An 18,640-nucleotide genomic window follows, 5' to 3' on the forward strand; every position below is an offset into this window, starting at 1 on the left:
AAGGCCCCAACCAGGCGGACAACAGGCCCACGGTGGCTCATCCCTCCAGAACACACCCAGGCCACCCTGACCAGGGACAGATGTGTCCCAAAGCCCATACCCTTTGCTCTGAGGAAGAGGTGGGCTATTGGGGGCCAGCTCATGATGGGCAAGGCTGCTGTCTTAGCATTAAGGATGTAGTCAGTCATTTTTGTTTTTTAAATGAACGAGCAGAATGCTAGCAGGACTCAGCAGGCTGGAGCATGTCTGTGCAGGGGCCTCTCGCTGGGAGCACCCAGGAGGGGCCAGACCTGGCCTCGTCCCCATGCTGGAGGCAGGCTGATCAGTGTACCCATCTAGGTCCCAGCATAACACACAGACCACACAGTGACTTAAAAGGGACATTTAATGTAAAAATTGGTAAACTTGGATAAAAGAAGGCTATAAGATATAATAAAACAATGTTATTCGGGGCGGCCGGATGGCTCAGTTGGTTAGAGCGCCAGCTCTCAACAACAAGGTTGCTGGTTCAATTCCCGCATGGGATGGTGGGCTGCACCCCCTGCAACTAAGATTAAAAACGTTGGCTGGACTTGGAGCTGAGCTGCACCCTCCACAACTAGATTGAAGGACAACGACTTGGAGCTGATGGGCCCTGGAGAAACATACTGCTCCCCAATAAAAAAATTTAAAAAACAAAACTGCAAACTGCACGGTACTAGGGCCGAGAGAGAGCCCCCAAGGAAAAGGCTTGGTTCCATCATTGGAAAAGGCTTGGGTGTGCCCGCTGGATGGCAGGGAATTGGTTGGGTTGCCCTGGCCATGGCTCTCCAGTAATTAGGTAAGCAGGAAGAAGAAGCAACCCTCTGGGGTGCAGGCAGGTCAGCTGATGGCAGGGCCTGTGGACAAGCAGGAGGCCCGGAGCTTGCAGTACGTTGAGAGGGCTACCAGGTCCAGCCCCATGTCTGCACCCAGGGCTGGAGCACGTGTCCATGCGATGCTATCACACTCATACTCCTGACCACCCAGCAGCTTCCAGACTGGCAGGAGGGCCCCTTCCTCCTGCCATGTCCCGCTAGCACCTCTACTGAGAGCGCTTATCATCGCGTTCACTCAAAAGGAGAGCAGCTTAAAGGAATTTGTTCATTGTTCAGAGCAGGTACCAAGGAAGGGTCGTGGGTCAGGTCCCTTTGGGCACAGTTTCTGACCTGAGGCTTTGTAGTTACGGGGGCCTGAGTCTGTGCCAGTTTTCAGGGTTGGAACAGAATTTTTTCTTTTACGTTAGAGTGGGAGAGGAAGTCACACAGGCATATGTATATATATATATGCCACCCATTTCTTATACTCTCCCATTATGTTGAAATAGTTGTAAAACTACTAATAACTGAATAACAAGAGAAAATGATCTGATTGATATATTATTTATTATTCAACAATTAGTTCTGAGACAAAGTCCAATGCCAAGCATATTACTGAGGACCCCATAGTAGTTGATTTTAGAAATGGCATAATCCAAACCTATTTTTCCAGTAAGTTTTCTTATGTAACCTTTAAGGAATTTTTCACTCCCGTCATGTGGCTCTGGAACCAGTTGTTATATAAGAACAAAAAATTTAACTACAGGTCTTAGGCATAAGTTAAAAAGGATAATGTGCACAAACAAATATTACAAATCGATACATCTTTTGAATATACATTTGAATGTAAAGTTTAAATAATTAGTGTTTTAGATTAACTTAAAATATCAATAATTTTTTTTTAACATCTTTCCTAATGCACTGTGGAAAAAAATTCCTTTCTCATTTCTTCAGCAGGATGAGCCACAAAAATGGTGTTTCAAACCAGGATTCACCTCGTCCTCTTGAGAAACAAACTGAAGAGGCTTTGGATCCGGTTAAAAATATCCCAAGAGAACTACCTGCAGAGAGCAGCCCCGTGCCCGCCCACTGAGTGGGCGCACCAGACCCCTGTGCTGTGACTACAGGGAAGCCCACACACCTCCAGACAGGGGGGCTCAGAGGAAACAGGAAGTTCCAAATGTTGGCCGCAACAGGAAGACCGGGGTTGAGGGTTGACAGAAATCCTGACTGGTCTGGAACCATCTCACACTTGACCCTGCTTGTGGGAACTCTGAGAAACAAGCAAGGGTTTTGGATAGTGTTTTTCCATAGCAACCAATTAGTCACCTCGTTCAATGATTCAAAAAAAATTCACTGTCTGTTGGTTTCATGCTACCAACAGTTACACGATTTCAATGGGTCAGAAAATTCATGGGTTTCAAATTAAATTCTCTGTCATTGACGATGTTTTTACAAACTGGTGTCAGGTCGTTGATGACAATGTCAATACCATATATTCATTCAATTGCTTTTTTCCCCTTCTACTCTTTCTTTTAGGCAAAACTGGGTTATCTAATTTTTGCTACCCATCCATCATCTGTTTTGGACATCAACTGTCCATGTTGGCTGCAAAATGCACGTGTGTACAATACATGAACTGTGACTACCAAGCTGCATACTGAACTGGGTTAAACGCAGAATGAGTTCTGCTACTTCGGAGCAATACAAAATGCGACTCATTTACACTCACCCACACTCATATAAAAATACATGTTTGTAACTCCGGAGAGTCCCTGACTCACATACCATTACAAATATGTTCTTTCAGCCCAACAACTTTTTACTAGTCTAACCAATTAGGTAAGAAACACCGTAAGACTGGGAGATAAAACCTTTTTAAAACAAGTTTCCCAGCAGAAATTAATTTTTTAAAAAATGTCTATTTTTAAAGCAGCAGTTAGAACCTTTGTTCTTGTAATAGGTAGATAATACTGTTATATCAAATTGTGGATTTAAATAAGTTTAAATTACCTTCTTATCTCTTTAAAAAATAGATTTCTATGTTACTTAACGGCTTGTCCATTTTTCCAATTCCAAGGAATACAGAGGTCTCCATCTTGCATAACAGAGTAAAAATGTGAAACACAGAGATGCATCCCTTGCAGGTAAGGCAGTGGTTGTTCTAGAAGTCTCTTACAACAATCCACCATTTGTATAGTAGAAACGCTGGGCTCCTTATAAAACTTTTCCAGGGAAAATTTCTTCGTTGAAGCCTGTATCAATTCATTTTCAATAACCTTTAACCTGTTATATCAAAAATAAAAATAATATTGCCACAAGCAAACCAAAGAAAATGTAAATATATTTTTATATAGCAGGTTATATACCTTTCTATTCACAACACAGAAAATGGTAACCACAAAGGCTAAATTATATGCTTAGGAGACATGTGAGTGGTTATCATACCGTACCTATTAAATTATTTCCACATGAAATCTAAAAGTATTTGTTGAATATTTTTAGCAGTAATGGGGTAAAAATAATTCACACATAATTTATAAAGCTCTTATCCTGCCTCACCTAGTAGCTGTTAGCCACTGAAGAAAGCAGAAAACTCAGAGTGTAAGTACCTGTCGAGTTGGACCCTCGGGCAGTAATGACTTCTAGAGACTTCCAAGTAAACAGCAAGCTCTCAAGAGCAGGCACCTGAGGCCAAGTTCTTGCCAGCCCCCCTCCTACGCCACCCCCCGCACTCCCCCTCCTATGCCGCCCACTCCCTCCCCTTGGCCTTAGCCTGTGTCTCTGTTCCATCAACGGCTGAGTTCAGGCCTGCAAAGTAGACAACTGGAGGCAGAAAGAACTCAGTGTCTTCAATCCTCTCTCTCACAGGTGCCAACTGTTTATGGACGTGATGTTTCAGTAAACGGTTCACTCCCCAAACCTCGGATGTGTGAAGGACCCCACCTGGTTGTGCCCTCACAGGTGTCCAAGCCCACGTGAGAAGGTGAGTAAAGCAAAACTGCCACGGTCATGGGTTCCTGAACTAGTCTAAGTATCGTGCTGGTTAAAAATACCCAAAGATCCTCTGTTACCCAATCTTAAACTGCACAGAAGAGGAAAGTAAGTACCGTAAAATGTTCGTAAGCTAGAGAAATAGTTGGAAACAGAAACGGTCATTGTAGTCAGGGGGCAGTTAGCGCAGTGGCCCATCGCTACTGAATCCCTTTCTTCAACAATACCCAGAGCACCTCCTCAAGTGCTGTTCGTTTTTCTGTTGCTTAGAGATTCCAGAAGGTGAGCAGCAGTTAGGTTTAACAGGGTTCTCCCAATGTTCCCTCTCCAGGATTAGATAGAAGAACTTGCAGGTATGGCTGATAGCAGGGGTTGACAATCTTTTTCTGCAAAGGGCTTTTTTTCACTTGCTCAAAAACAGACACACAAACAGTCTGGCTTAGAATGAAAAGCCCTGCAGTGTGGCCACGTTGCTGAGTCCCCCAACCTCGCAGCTCTACAGAAATATCTGGGCAGGGCCGTGCGGTCCAGTCCTTCTGAGACGGGTTCCCCTGACCCCTGGGCCACAACCTTTCTAATCAGGAGAGCCCATCAGTCCTCCTGGGGCGCAGTCTTTGGGGGGCACTGAGCCCTGGCTAAGGAGCTCTCCAGGGCTGTGCTTGAATGTCTCTGCCTCTTTTAAGTATTTTTAAAAATTGTTTTTGCCTTTCCTTGTAATTTCTTTATTATACTCATACCTAACAAACGAGAGAGGAAAAAGGGAGGCACGGTATATACAGGGGAAGCCTCATGGCATGGTGCGTGCAGCTGGTGGGACGTTCTTTTCTTCTAATGCTCAGAAATGCGCCAGACGCTTCCTAGGGGGAAACGACCCCTCTCTCCTTTGACACAAATTATATCTCTATCTATCTATATTTTTAACACACAGTCTAACCACTCTGCCTTTGATATCTGAATGTGAATTCCACCAGGGTGTCTATTTGCACCATATCCTGCTAGGCACTAAGGTACTTAATACATATTAGTTGAATAAATGAACATTCTTTTAAATGGTTGTTTGTACCATATGTGAGTATCAATCTTATTTAACCATTCTTTTATTGTACATTTCTATTGTTTCCAATTTGTCTAAGTGGTTTTGAAATTTGTAACACATGACATAGGGTAGGATAAAACACCTGAGTGTGTTACCACAATAACATAGTGTGAAGTACGTCTGTCTCAGGATGGCTGGTTGTGTCCAGACCCAGCTCACCTGACATTTCCACCCTACATAAGAGCTGTGAACTAGGCTATTACCAGCCTCCCAACGGGTCGGGAGCCACAGAGAGTTCTGAATACCGGAATTTTTAAAAATTAGACTGAGTGACAAGACATGACAGGGGCTCACGGCACTCACTCATCTTTCCTCTTCAACTTCTCTCTTGCCTGTTGGGCTTTGGTGAGAATGAACCACTGGAGGTTTGCTGGATCGCAGAGGGTTGGGATGTTAAAATGGCCGAGTTCATGCAAGCTTGGAGCATATCTGTCGCTGTAATGAAACATACGTGAAAGGAAAACCCATTGATTCCCTCCACCCCCCATTCCACCCGCAAATAAAATATTTTATAAATCTGATTAATGGAAAAGGAATTCATCAAGGAAATCCACCTTAAAAGTACAGCCAAATTGACTTAAAGTTTTGCTGTGACGAAGAGACACACTTTGTCAGGATGACCACATACTTCTTAGTCCTGTGACCTTTCTCATCTGTAAAATGGGGGTAGTAGCCCATTTCACGGTGAGTGTGTGAGAGTGAGAGATAATGCACTTAAGCTCCAAGCACAGTGCCTAAAAAATACTGTATGTACAATGTGGGCTACTGATTTAACATTAATTTAATCCTATCAAATTTTCCATAGCATTGACTTTGCCCTATCAGTGGCAATATACTAGAGATTCAATCCTTCAATCCTCTCACGTTGGCTTTTCTAATGTGTAAAAGAGTGTTGCTAACAGAAATAGTGACATTCTTTAATTCCCAAGAATCACACACTGAGATACAAAACAGTTTAATCCACTTACACACACAACCCAGCTAAGTGAATGAATCAAAGTCAGTCTCACTTTAGATAGTTACCTGTTAAGGATCATTTGTAAACCACGCAGACTTCGAGGGTGGAAAGGTATTCTAGTTTTCAATAGTCTTTTATAGAATACATTGAGAAGAGAGTAATATTCTTCAAGTGTCAATACTGGCTGCAATTCTTCGATATAAACAACTTGTATGCCACCTAGAAGATAGCTTATTTGGTCTTCTAAAAGCATCAGCCTCCTCTGAAGGTCAAAATAACTTGGTAATCTTTCAAAAAGCTACAAGATTTTTTTTTAAAAAAAGGAAACAAATAGTTTTATGTTACGACAATAGCTTAATTTTAGGATTCCAATAAATGGTATTGAGAAATTTTAATAAAATTATTTCCTAGAAGGAAAGTTCAAGTAAGTGATACTTAATATAATGCTGGAAATATTAATATTCAAAACAAGCCACTGCAAATCTTAGGGATTTTTAGGTAGGAATTGAAGCGATTGCAGAAAAAAAGAAATATGTTCCAAATAAAAACAAGTCCTAAGTACTAGTGGTTTAGATATTTAGCTAAGAATCTCAAATTAGTTTAGAATAATTAAATGGTATAATAATGAAGGGTTTTACAAATAAAGTATATGTATTTCAAGTCCAAGTCTATTTCTTCAGAATTTAATTCACCTAAATTAAATTAAATGCAATAAACACTACTGAGCACCTACCACATACTTAAGCACTAAACTGGGAACCTGGACTGTATGGACTATGAGCTGGTTCCAGTTTGCCAGGGGCTCACAGTTGGGGTACCAGGAAAGAAAACAAAAATCAGACTTCAGTAGACTAGGTGCCCTGTCAGGGCGAATGGATACAGAGAGGCGGGTCAAGCAAAGCTTCCTACGGAAGTCTACTGTGATCAATCTGAAAAGGTAAAAGGGCTGTAGAAAAGGTTACATGCATGTGAAATGTTTCAGGGGAAGAAAAAAGGAGGCAGACTCGGGACAGCATGTTCACAAACAAGCAGTGGGCTGTGGCTGGGGCGTAGCATGCCTGTCAGTGAGTGGAAAGAGAAGAGGCTGAGGAGGCAGGTGCGGTCAGGTCAGGGACGGCCCAGGTGTGTACTACACAAGCACTTAGATTTTACACAGAAAGCTGCGGCCATACAACTTGCAGAGGAGTTGAAATCTTTGCTGTAATAATAAAAGGAATAGGAGTATGCAAATTCTACAAATGATGTATAATGTACTCCTAACACTTTGCGAAAAATAATTTTACTACTTGTGTTTTAAATTTTTCTCTCAATGGGTTATTCTTGTATAAATGGTAATTACATTTAGAAAACTTTTTGAGATACCTATAGATTCTACCCAGATTTTCATCCAGTTTCCTCAATGCTAACATCTTGCAAAACTAGAGTACACCATGCAAGCAGGAAACTGACATTGATATAATCCACTGCGCTATCCAGATTCACTTGTTTTACTTGAACTCATTTGTGTGTGTGTATTTAATTGTATGCAAGTTTATCACATGTGTAGACTCATGGGACATAACCACAGTCAAGACACAGGCGAGTTCCATCCCAAGGATCCCTGTGCTTCTCTTTTATAGTCACAGACATCCCTGCTCCCCCCTGGCAGCCACTAATCTGTTCTTTCTATAATTTTATTACTTTAACAATGTTATATAAATAGAATCAGACAGTAGCAGTCTTTGAGGCTGACCTTTTTCACTCAGTACAATGCCCTTGACACCCACCCACGTGGTGGCATGTATCATTCCACAGCAAGTGTTAGCATTTTCTTAAAAAGTGAAAATACGCTAACATATCCAGGCATTCCACTTTCAGGTATTTACCCAGGAGAAAGTAATTATATGTGCATATAAACATTTGTAGATAATGTGCATAGCAGCTTTATTTTCAATAGTCAAAAACTGACACAACCCAATGTCTGTCAATAGGTGAATGGAAAAACAAACTGTGGTAAATCCATGTGAAGGAATTCTACGTGGCAATAAAAAAGAATCCTTTCCTTGATACATGCAACAGCATGGATGAATCTCAAAATAGTTATGCTAAGTGAAAGAAATCAGAAACCCTCCCCTCAGAAAAGTACAGACTCTATGATTGCAATTATATAAAACTATATAATTATATAGAATATAAAAGAATCTATAGTGACAGAAAGCCGACCAGGGTTGGCTGGGATGGAGTCCTGGGATGGAAAAGGGGGTTGACAAAGGGACATGAGTGTACTTTTGTGGGTGATGGACTATGTTCACTATCTTGAATTGTGGTAATGGTTTCACAGATATTCACATATGTCAAATCTCATCAAACTATACACACTAAATATGCACAGTTTATCGTATGTCAATGACATCACAGTAAATCTGTTCAAAACAAAACAAAACAATAGAATGCAGGCCTTTAAGCTCTGCTTCAGAAAAGACTATGAAATTTCCAAAAAAAAAAAAAAAACTGACTTAAAAATCAGTCTTCTAAGTATTTTAACTACGTGCTATTAAGCATCTGACCTAAAAAGAGATATAACTCTGATTAAAAAAATTGTTTAGTTCATTGACATAATACCACAGTTTGAAACAAAAGCATGTCGATGGCAAATCAGAGATGTGTTTTGCGTTTCAGCTTTTTCTTACCTTTGTCCAGTGATGATGGACATCCATTGTGCCCAGCATGACATGGCCCACTGCACTTATCCCCGAGCGGTCTGTAAATATTATTGTACACCCTGATGATGAAACACGAACACTTTGGTCACTGTCCAGAGATGCGGCATTCTTTTAGCATTGTGCGAATAATTACCTAAATTGGCTGTATACATTCAGGATTAAATTCAGCAGGTGCTTAAAGGCTAATTTTATGTCGCTGATTTATTCAGAGGAACAGATTTAAAAATTCGGCAGTGATAAAGTCAATCTGCAAAGACTTTTAATGCTTAGTTTCCCTCTGCAGTTTACAGACGTATACAGCAGCTAAGTAATATTTAAAAATGAAATGGAAATATTTTACCTTTTGCATTTTTAAGTGTTTCCAAGTTCTGCTGTGCTAAGCGGCCTAAACTATGCAGCTGGCTACAGCGATGGGCGACGCCCCAGCTCCTCTGCCACCTAGTCCAACAGAGCACACAGGTCCATTAGCACCGCACCCCTGGAGGAGGGGGCATGCATTCACCCCCAGCTACTGCCCTCCTGTGGAAGCCAACGAGTTTCTTCCTCAAATATGCACACAACGTGTTTCCAAACTAGCTCAGTTTTCAAGAAGCAACCAAATGGAAACTGAACTGTTGACCTGAGGGTAAAAATATTACTACTAATGTTCAGGTAATCCAAAGAGTGAAAACAAGGAAATACATTATGTGGTTTCTAGGTTAAAATAAGAGGATGACATGGGAAAGACTCTGAAAGAAACCCTTTTTCTTTCCATATGTTCAGTGATGAAGATTTTGTTTCAGATTTAAGTTCCAATTAGGAATTCCAGTTAGTTTCTCAGATCCTTTTTATCCTACTGTACAGAAAGTGATTTTTTATGACACCATGTCATCTACTTATTTTATAAGCAAACATTAGATCTTGGTGACCACATGGAACCTGGTGTTCCCATGATGTCACAGAGGCACCGCTATGTACACGTAAAGAGCACTGGTCTGGTGTGGTATCCGAATACACACCTTTGAATCTAATTCTGTGATTTACTAGCTCTGTGACCTTGAACAAGTTGCTTCTGGCCTTCCTAAGGTTTCTCTTTCATACACGCAAACTGGGGACATGTCCTACTGCACAGGTGGTATAATCAAAGGGGATGATATACAGGAGTAAGGCCCTCCAAACAGGCTCTTGAAAAACTTAGGTTCAATCCGGACACTGATTCTGATGAATGCTATTTCTGATAAAAAGAAATAGATTTGAAATGTTTCCCTTTAACCCATAACTGGAAAACTAAGATATAATTTTAAAGAATTAACTGTGATAAAGCCACTAACTATTGTTCTTAGTAAGAAATGGTCTTTCATCTAGGCTGTCTAGCATTAGAAACAACGTCATTAGGCACATGTTTCTATCTGTTGGAGCTTTGGCTGATTTTCCAGTAAGTGGAGAAGCAGTCATGTCCGTAGTAACGTTTTGGTCTCAGAACCCCAAAGCCTTTTGTTTATCTGGGTTATATCTATTAATATTTACCACAGTAAGAATTGATGCTGAGAAACTTCTCCAAGATATTGTAAAATAATATTTTTTTTTTTTTACGTTGATGAAGTCCTTTCATTTTACTAATCCCCGTCGACTTTGACAGATCTTTAAAATTTGTACTAAAAAAAGTTACAGTCACATACATCAATTTATTTTATAAACTTTTAAAATGGATCTTATTCTTTTGTTTCTACTTAGTAAAGTCTACGTTACTAGACTATGGCATTGGAAAAATCCCCTATAATCAAAGCTTGGCCTCCAAACTACTGATGTGATGGTAAAAGAACGGCTATCAGCACAAATCCAAATACGCCACCACCCCAAGTCTAAACACTTTCCTTTGAAATCTGAATTATCTTAGACAACTCTGATTTGAATGACCAAGAACAGAACTTAGAAGTACTATCTGTACTCTGCAAGCACAGGAAAACGTGCTATTGGGGTGCCCAAATAGTTGTCAGGTTGAGTATAAGAAAAGTCCTGATAATGAGGGTGGAGAACAACAGAACAGGCTGCAGCAACTGGTAACAGAAATGTTTCAGCACGAGACTGCGGGACAATTTTTCAGGGTTATTGTAATGGGGAGGCCCACAGCTGAATCACATGACCCTCTCTTTTACCTCCCTTACAGTTTTAACGGCTGTTAAATCTATTTTTACACTAAACTTCAGCATGTATCTTTAGATTTCCAAGTTTATGAAAACTTAAAAAGTCATACTATAGAACATAGAACCAAGAATACAACATTTCCCTTCCTCTTTTTAAACTTGAATACCAATTTTATATGATGGGGGAATAATTATTTTTTATATACTATGTGTATATGGAAAAGGAGATTTTTCTTACAAACGCATTATGTAAAAAAGTTCAACAATTATGCTAAAATGTATCAGTATCTAAACCATACTTCACTGTTTTGTGATAACAGTTTTCATATATAGCTATTTCATTACTTTCATAAAAAGATAATTGAAGAATATTTCATTATCCAAATAATTAAAGATGCAAATACTTAATTGCTGGAAAACTTTACCAATAGGTAACACGTTTATTTTAATCTCTAAATTAGGTTCTCTCTTTATTACCTGATATCTGAGAGCTGCAACTGATGAGACAGTTCATCTTTTAAACGATCTAGTTCTTTTCTAAGTGGCAAACTATTCTCCAGCTTTTCAATAGCACTTTTCCCATTGTTATCTAACCAGGATCTAGAAAGAAAAAAACAGAGATATACACATTCTAATACTAACTATCATGCAGACATTTCTACTATTAAAAGACATATGCATTACCTGAAAGCAGCCCAATGTTAAACTGAGTTTCCAATTAAGCCTTTACCAAATTATAAGTAAAGAACAGAGGAGGGGAGAAGTGGGTGTAGACTGGAGTCACTGAGATGAGACTTAAGCTGGGCATTTGGTTGGGGGGAAAGGAATGGAGGTGTGAAAGAGCGCCAGGGTAGTAAATGGAACTCCATTTACTATCTGCAAGGAGCAGATGTTTTTGGAGACTTTGTGGTAAAAAGACGAGATTGGTAACGTCTGACCAACGGAGGGGCTTGGGTAGAGAAATGAGGGAACAAACATTGAGAGCTTTGGGTACTAACAACCAAGATTAAAGTAAAGGAAGAAACTGGAGTCTTCCCAGCTAGAATCCACAAAGTAATCATTGCAAGTTCCTTATTCAAGATGGAGGCATGAAAGAGCACCAGGGTAGTAAATGTCACCAGTACCATTAGATGGTACTTCTTTGATGGCAACCCACGGTAAGAAATATTTTAAACGGTATACACACACTCAGTATACACACACATACAGACACATGTTTACATATATAAACTAAACCACGTATTTTGAGAAACAATACTTAAACTTACCGACAATATATACAGAGGGTGCCAAAAAAATGCACACACATTTTAAGAAAGGAAAAAAACTATTAAAATTGTAATACTCAATATATACTGATAACAAAAGATGATACAAGTCATGTGTATACATTTTTTTGGCACCCCCAGTATTTAAAAAAAATTTAAAGAGGAACAAAACAACTTTGCTGGTCCTACATCAATAAATTGTGTATCTGAAAAACACTGACTTAGCCTATAAACAAGGGCAATAATAAATAGTAAATAAATGCATGTATTACTACTGTTGTTATAGTTTCTCTTTTTAGCATTATATCCTGAGATATTAGAAATATCTCCATATGCTTCCAAGAGTAAATTTTGATCAGGTGAATGAAATTTATAAATCAGGTACAGAGCAGTTTGATGTACGCAAAATTACTGGTCACGCTCCTTCTGACTTGGTATAATTCAGCAGTGGTTCCTTATGATTCCTCCTCTGCAAACTACATGTAAAATAAAGATGAATTAAACAATAGAGGAATAAAAAACAAAAACTTGAACTGTATATGGTCAAAAAGATCATGGTGACTAACAAGTTTTGGCTGAGTTACAGGTACCTTAAGTCTCCTTACGAGGCAGCACTCAATCCATACGATTTGAAAGCTCTCAAATGGTTCAACAATTCTATAATTATTTACAAAATAATTACAAATTTAAAAAAATTAATAATTGAAACAATAACTTGGTACAGATACCATTCTGGCTTTCATGATAAAAGCTCCTGGAATCCTTCCTGGGAAAAACTAACAAAACAAAACATTGAACAAAGCCTCAGCAACGCTTCCTTCAGAGAGGGTGATATCCACATTTGGGAAAAGGTCAAGGGGTGCTGGGCCTGTGTGAATGTGCTAGAATAAGGAGACTGGGTTAGGTTAGGGAAATATGAGATATCAAACCTTTCAATTAGTACAGGTGTCATCACTCCAGCACCAGCACCCTGAGACATGCTGGTGAAGGCAACACAGAGTTTTTGCAGCATTTAGTCTGCACTGCAACTCACTCCACGGGCCTGACGCGCTGTGTTCCCTTCCTTGCCTTTCTCAGTGCTGTGCTGGCCTCTCCCGTCGTACCCAGCCCATACCTTCTGGTCCAATCGCACACTCCACGAGGGCTGATAATCTGGTTCAGGTAAGTCCCTAAGATAGCAATGCTCGCGAAATATAACCCAAGGGCCTCCAATATAAGCATTAAAAAGTAAACAAAACAGAATGTCTAACTGGCAGATTTTAGAAGGGAGGCATTGAGTAGAAAGATTTAAGTGGGTACCAGTCAATTCTCAGTATTCTCTAGCCCAAGAAAAATATGTGGAAGTGAAAGATATGAAAATAGCATTATACTAAGAACCACCCACACCTTATTCCAATTCTTTTGTAAGCAGCTCTGAATGCTGTATGTCTCTTTATTAATTTTAAATCACAGTTTTAAAGAGAAAACAGTATCTGTTATAAACAAGACTAAAACTACAGTAATGGTACAACATTGTTAATCTCACTTGATGAAACTAAGAAAAGAAAGGTTCTATCTGCTAATAATGGGTTTACTCCAATACCTGACAAGATAAATGGCTACTGACAACTGGCTTGGATAATAAAGATCAATAAATGAGAAAGTTAAATTCCCGCTGACTTCAATTTCTAAAACAGTGGTCTATTTGTTATTATACTCACTCTCTAGTATAATGTATAGTATGATGTAAGCAAGTCTTAAAAAAATTTTCCCCAACATTTTATTTTAAAAAGTTTCAAATATGTAGCAAAGTTTAAAGAACTATATATTTTACAATGTTGTTGTACAATTAGGAAAATCTACTTTTATTAAAGACTGAGGAATTTTATGAGAGGAACAAGAAACAAATAAATTCTAAACACTCATCTTGGACAAGGAACTCAGTTGAATACCACTTATCCTGTTAAACCATCTTTTCATAGTTGCAATCTGTTTTCATTCATTTGCCAGCTGGCTGAGTCCTGGGTCCTTGGGACAATATTTCCACAATGGCTGCACACCCAGTTCCAGACCAAAATGTACCCCATGAAACACTCAACTGAACCACAGACAGCGTCTCTGAATTTCCTTAATACGTTATTCTTACCTTGAGTCAAGATCCAACAACTCTCATTTTTGCTTTTTTGCCTTGACTTAGCGAATCCCATTTCCCCCCTATACCCTTCTGACCACGCATTCCCAACTTTTTGTTCACCTGGACACATTGCAAGATGATTACAGGGATAGGCTGAGAACCGCTCTTCTAGCTCATGCCCACAGCATCCTAACTCCCACTGTAGCCTCTGTGTGGAATTTACCATCACTCACCTGTTTTTCTAACCTGCTTTCTAAAACCTTAATCTCTATCCCACTATCACTATTCTTCATTTTTTTTACCCCTACTTCCTACAGTCTTATTACTTCTGCTCTATAATTATCATCCCAAAGCCACACTTTCCTCTTGGTTTTGTTTACAGAAGAGAATCAGAACAATCAACATCCACATATTTAGGGGGAACTTATCTATTAGTTACACACACAGATATAGCAGAGATGGGCCATCACCACAGGTACGTGTACACACACACACACGCCTTCAGAAGGATGCTTGTCTCCCTTTCTGGACTGGACTCTGCCCCCCTCCTGCCTCTCCAGCCTTATTTGGGATCTAGATACCCAGGGGAGGAATTCCACAAAGGTAGGTAATCCACAAAGCAAATGCTCTGCCGTGGATAATCAAGGATAATTTACCACGCTGCAATGAGTGAGAATCCTCTGGTAAGCCACAGACTCCAGCTATAACCACAGGGACAGAATGTAGCTCGTCTTAACAGAGTCCAATAATGACTTAATCAAAATACAACATTCATGGTGACTTACAAATAAGACAAATGATAGAAACATGTTTTATACGTGGTTTTTAGAATTAAAATTTATTTTTTTCTCATGGTAGTTCCAAATGTTATGTATTCCAGATGGTATTTCTAAATGTTGTCTCCACATATTTTTATTATGCCTGGATCATTACACTAAAGGACAGCACTACTTGAAAATGCTTAACACATGAAGATACTTCACCTAGTTTTGTACTCTTGATATGTCCTTTCTCCATAAAACAGGGTTAACTTGAAGAGGAGAATTTTAAAAATGTAAACAAAACAAAAATCTCCTGCATGTGCATCAAAAGATCAAAGATTTAATACAATTGTAAGTATTCTGGCAACTTTAAGAAACACGAAACATCTTTTTCATAATGGTTCCTGGGTTAAGTATATTAATTTCCTGAGAAATTAGACCTTAATTTTAAACATGAACTACAAATAAGTTTAAATAAGAACTTGTACATACGTTAGGGTTGTTTCCATTCTCAAGACTTGTTCAAGATGTTCATCCGGGTCCTTGAATCCAGTAAAGGAGTAATAAGACTTGTCCCATTTGATGGGCCTGTCAGACATCCTTTTCGCCTTTTTGAGAGGCTCAGAATGCACAGTGCTGTTCAAGCTTTGGATATGTTTAACTGATAAACTGCAGGAGTTGAGAATATACAATACTGTGCTTAGCAGATCTCTGGTGTGCAAAGTAAATTTGACTGCTCGAAATCCTAGAGAATATAATTCCCCCAAACAATGAGTACAGGTGATTATTTGCTTTATTTAAAAATAATTTTTTATACAAAATTTATAAAATCCCAATCTTTTAAAATATTCGATTACCGATTAAAATTTATCCAATTGGCAAATCATCTGTCAGTGGAACACTACTGCCCTTCTCCAAATCTAAACCAACTCTATCTTTACCTTCATGAATTCCTTGAATTGTCAGCTCCCTTTCCTAGTTTGGCACCAGAGACCAAATCCATTGCAGCCCAAGAAAGGGACTCAGAATAATTTCAACGCTGTCCATAAATTTGGTCTCTACAGTCTAAGAGATGGAAAAGCTCTCCTATGAGCAATTGTCCACCAAAGAGTTATAGCTCTAAGACGAGGGGGAGGGGAAGGAGAGGGAAGGCTGCCCTGTGACAGTGGTTCAGAAGAAGGGAGAAGCCAGACAATCTACTCTCAGTGGTGACAGAAACCCATCTAGAATTTTCTCTATGATTGAAAGACACTGTCCTCATACTTGCCCACCCAACTAGCTAGTAACTCAGTATTTTCAAAAGTGATTTAAAATTCCCTAATTGTTTAGAAGTTAGTGCTTCACAATCCAGTTTTCATACTGGGGAGTCATTGGGCTAAGGTTAGTAATCTAACGTAAGTCATCAATAGGAAATCCAGTCTGTCCCCCTCCCACTTTATTTGGTATTAGGTGTGGTTCTAGTTGAATTTACATAATTTTTCAATCAACACTCCCACTAACTGTGTCATTATTAATCTTTCTTTTCAAATGTGAAGAAACATAGGCTAAAGGAGGTTAAGAAGAATGGAGCGAGGCTTAAATCTGAGTTGACACCAAGCCAAGTACTTTCTCCATTAGAACACGCTGATTCTATTTTCAAAAAAATATTTTCAATTGATTTTGAAAATTATAATGCATATATATGAGTACGTTTATTGTAAAATGAGACATATATAATAAAAACAAAAGTCTGTTAACGGGCACACAACCTCACACCTTTACTAGCCATAACCATTATTGACAGCTAGGAACATATGCTTTTAGTCTAATATGGTGGACTAACGATTATGCCATTATTAATAGTTACTATCCATATATGGCTATTTAAAATTAAATTAATTAAAATTAAATAAAAACTTAAAATTTAGTTCCTGGTCGCACTAGCCACACTTCCAGTGCTCAGTAGCCATACAGGGCTATTGCCTGCTACATTACTGCAGATATAGAATAATTTACATCCTTGCAGAACGTTCTCTTGGACAGCACTGTTCTAGACCTTCTCTATGTGCCTGTGTGTGTATATATTACATATGAGATGTTCGCATATGTGTTTGCACAAACACACACCCAGTTAGAACTTTCTTTTTAATATGTAAATAGTATCATTCTGAATATATTACTTTGAACTTGCTTTTATTACTTAACCTTGGTGACCCTTACATATCTGTATGTATAGATCAACTTCATTCTTTTTAGTAGCTAGATACCAGCCCATGTAATGAAGGTAGCATAATTTATTTAACACTTCTGAAATTGGTGGATGTAAAAGTTGTATTTAATTTTTCACATCTTTCGTTTTAATAGTGAAGAACAGAAGTTAAGGTCACAGAGCCAGTCACTGGCAGAGGTGGAAATAGATTCTACGTCTCAAAAGACCTATCAAATTTTGAGTTTCATAACAGTTTGTTTCAAAAAAATTATAGTGTATTTTCTAATTATTTCAGCCTTCACTCACAGAAAGCTCTTAGTAAATCTTTAAATTGTTTTAAAGTACATTCTAAATATAAAGTTGTTTCCTCAAGAATCACCAAAAGGGTATATAGAGAAACAATAGAACCGTATCTGCCCCTAATTTTAAGTATTATTGCATCCTGGCTAAAGCAGTGACAAAGGACCACACAGAGGCTGTATATTATGATTGATTAGGTTTCAGAAACATGAGGCCGGAGTTAAAAGATCTGGGTTCGAGACCCACACTCTACCTCCATGGTCCTGGGTAAGTCACTGGACATTACTAAGTTACATTTGGGCAAATACTACCTACCTCACAGGATACCAGAAGGACTAAATAAAAGAATGTAAGCTGTACTTTTAAAAAATATAAATTATATACATGTTTAACACTTAAAATAGCACTAAAATAGAAGAGGACAAAAGGAACACTTCTGTTTTAGAGACAAAAAAGTTTAAACACAAAAAATGGCTTGTTTAAACACATGCAACCAGGAATAGAATCTAATTCTAGGAAAACAAATCAATTAAATGACATTTGCCTGTGAGCAAGGCATCAATGCAAAGGTATTCTGGCAATGTTAGACTGAATGAGCCTATTTACCATGAAGCTTGCAAAGGACACACCAGAAATAAAAACCATACCGAAAGTACTAAAGGGTTCCTGGCCATCGGAAGAATTCTGGTCTGTTTCTCTTACATAAAACGTAAGCTGAGTTGGTTTCAAAGACTTGAAGCCTGGTTTCTGGAGGTTTTCTAAGTAGACACTTAATCTCTGAAGGGAATTTTCATTGACTTCCTGAAAAAAAATATTTAGGTGCATTTACACACAAAATAAAACAAGGAAACAACAGAAATTATATCCTGGCCTTTTTAATACATATTGAGGGCACTAAATAATTTAGTATTAAAAAATGTTGCGATTTCATAGCATTGGTAGAGGAGGAAAAACATTCACCTACTATTAGGTTTAATTTTTCCATACATGTTGGTTTAAAAACTTTAAATTAGGGTGGCTGGTTAGCTCAGATGGTTAGAGCGTGTTGCTACTAACACCAAAGGTACTTGTTAGAAACTTTAAATTATTAAACATTAAATTATTACATCACCAAGGTAAAGGATACTTTTCTGTTGATTCAATTTACTAATTACTTAGAAAGGATCTGACTTTGAATAGCCAACATCTATCAAATATCATAATTAGAATTTTCCTAAAGCAAAGAAGCAAAATTGATTTTCCATGTAAGTAGTAAAAAGTAATAGAATAATGTTCTAATTTTCAAGAATTTTAAATTCTTT

General features: G+C 38.4%; 1 protein-coding gene across 3 annotated transcripts in view; it reads right to left on the reverse strand.

Moving 5' to 3' along the window:
- Positions 1-1,384: 1,384 nt before the first annotated feature.
- The window catches only part of TCAIM (T cell activation inhibitor, mitochondrial), a 28,680-nt gene continuing 11,424 nt past the window's right edge, over positions 1,385-18,640 (reverse strand). For all 3 annotated transcript variants that reach the window (XM_019724105.2, XM_019724104.2, XM_019724103.2), the window contains 8 exons: positions 17,987-18,140; positions 15,344-15,596; positions 11,187-11,309; positions 8,927-9,024; positions 8,554-8,645; positions 5,950-6,182; positions 5,230-5,361; positions 1,385-3,122 (listed from right to left, as the gene is read on the reverse strand). In XM_019724105.2, the coding sequence (XP_019579664.1) occupies positions 2,882-3,122; positions 5,230-5,361; positions 5,950-6,182; positions 8,554-8,645; positions 8,927-9,024; positions 11,187-11,309; positions 15,344-15,596; positions 17,987-18,140 (1,326 nt within the window). In that variant the 3' untranslated portion in view covers positions 1,385-2,881. The remainder of the gene's footprint in view (positions 3,123-5,229; positions 5,362-5,949; positions 6,183-8,553; positions 8,646-8,926; positions 9,025-11,186; positions 11,310-15,343; positions 15,597-17,986; positions 18,141-18,640) is intronic.

Source organism: Rhinolophus sinicus, linkage group LG10 (assembly GCF_036562045.2).
Source record: "Rhinolophus sinicus isolate RSC01 linkage group LG10, ASM3656204v1, whole genome shotgun sequence".
Taxonomy (NCBI): Eukaryota; Metazoa; Chordata; class Mammalia; order Chiroptera; family Rhinolophidae; genus Rhinolophus; species Rhinolophus sinicus.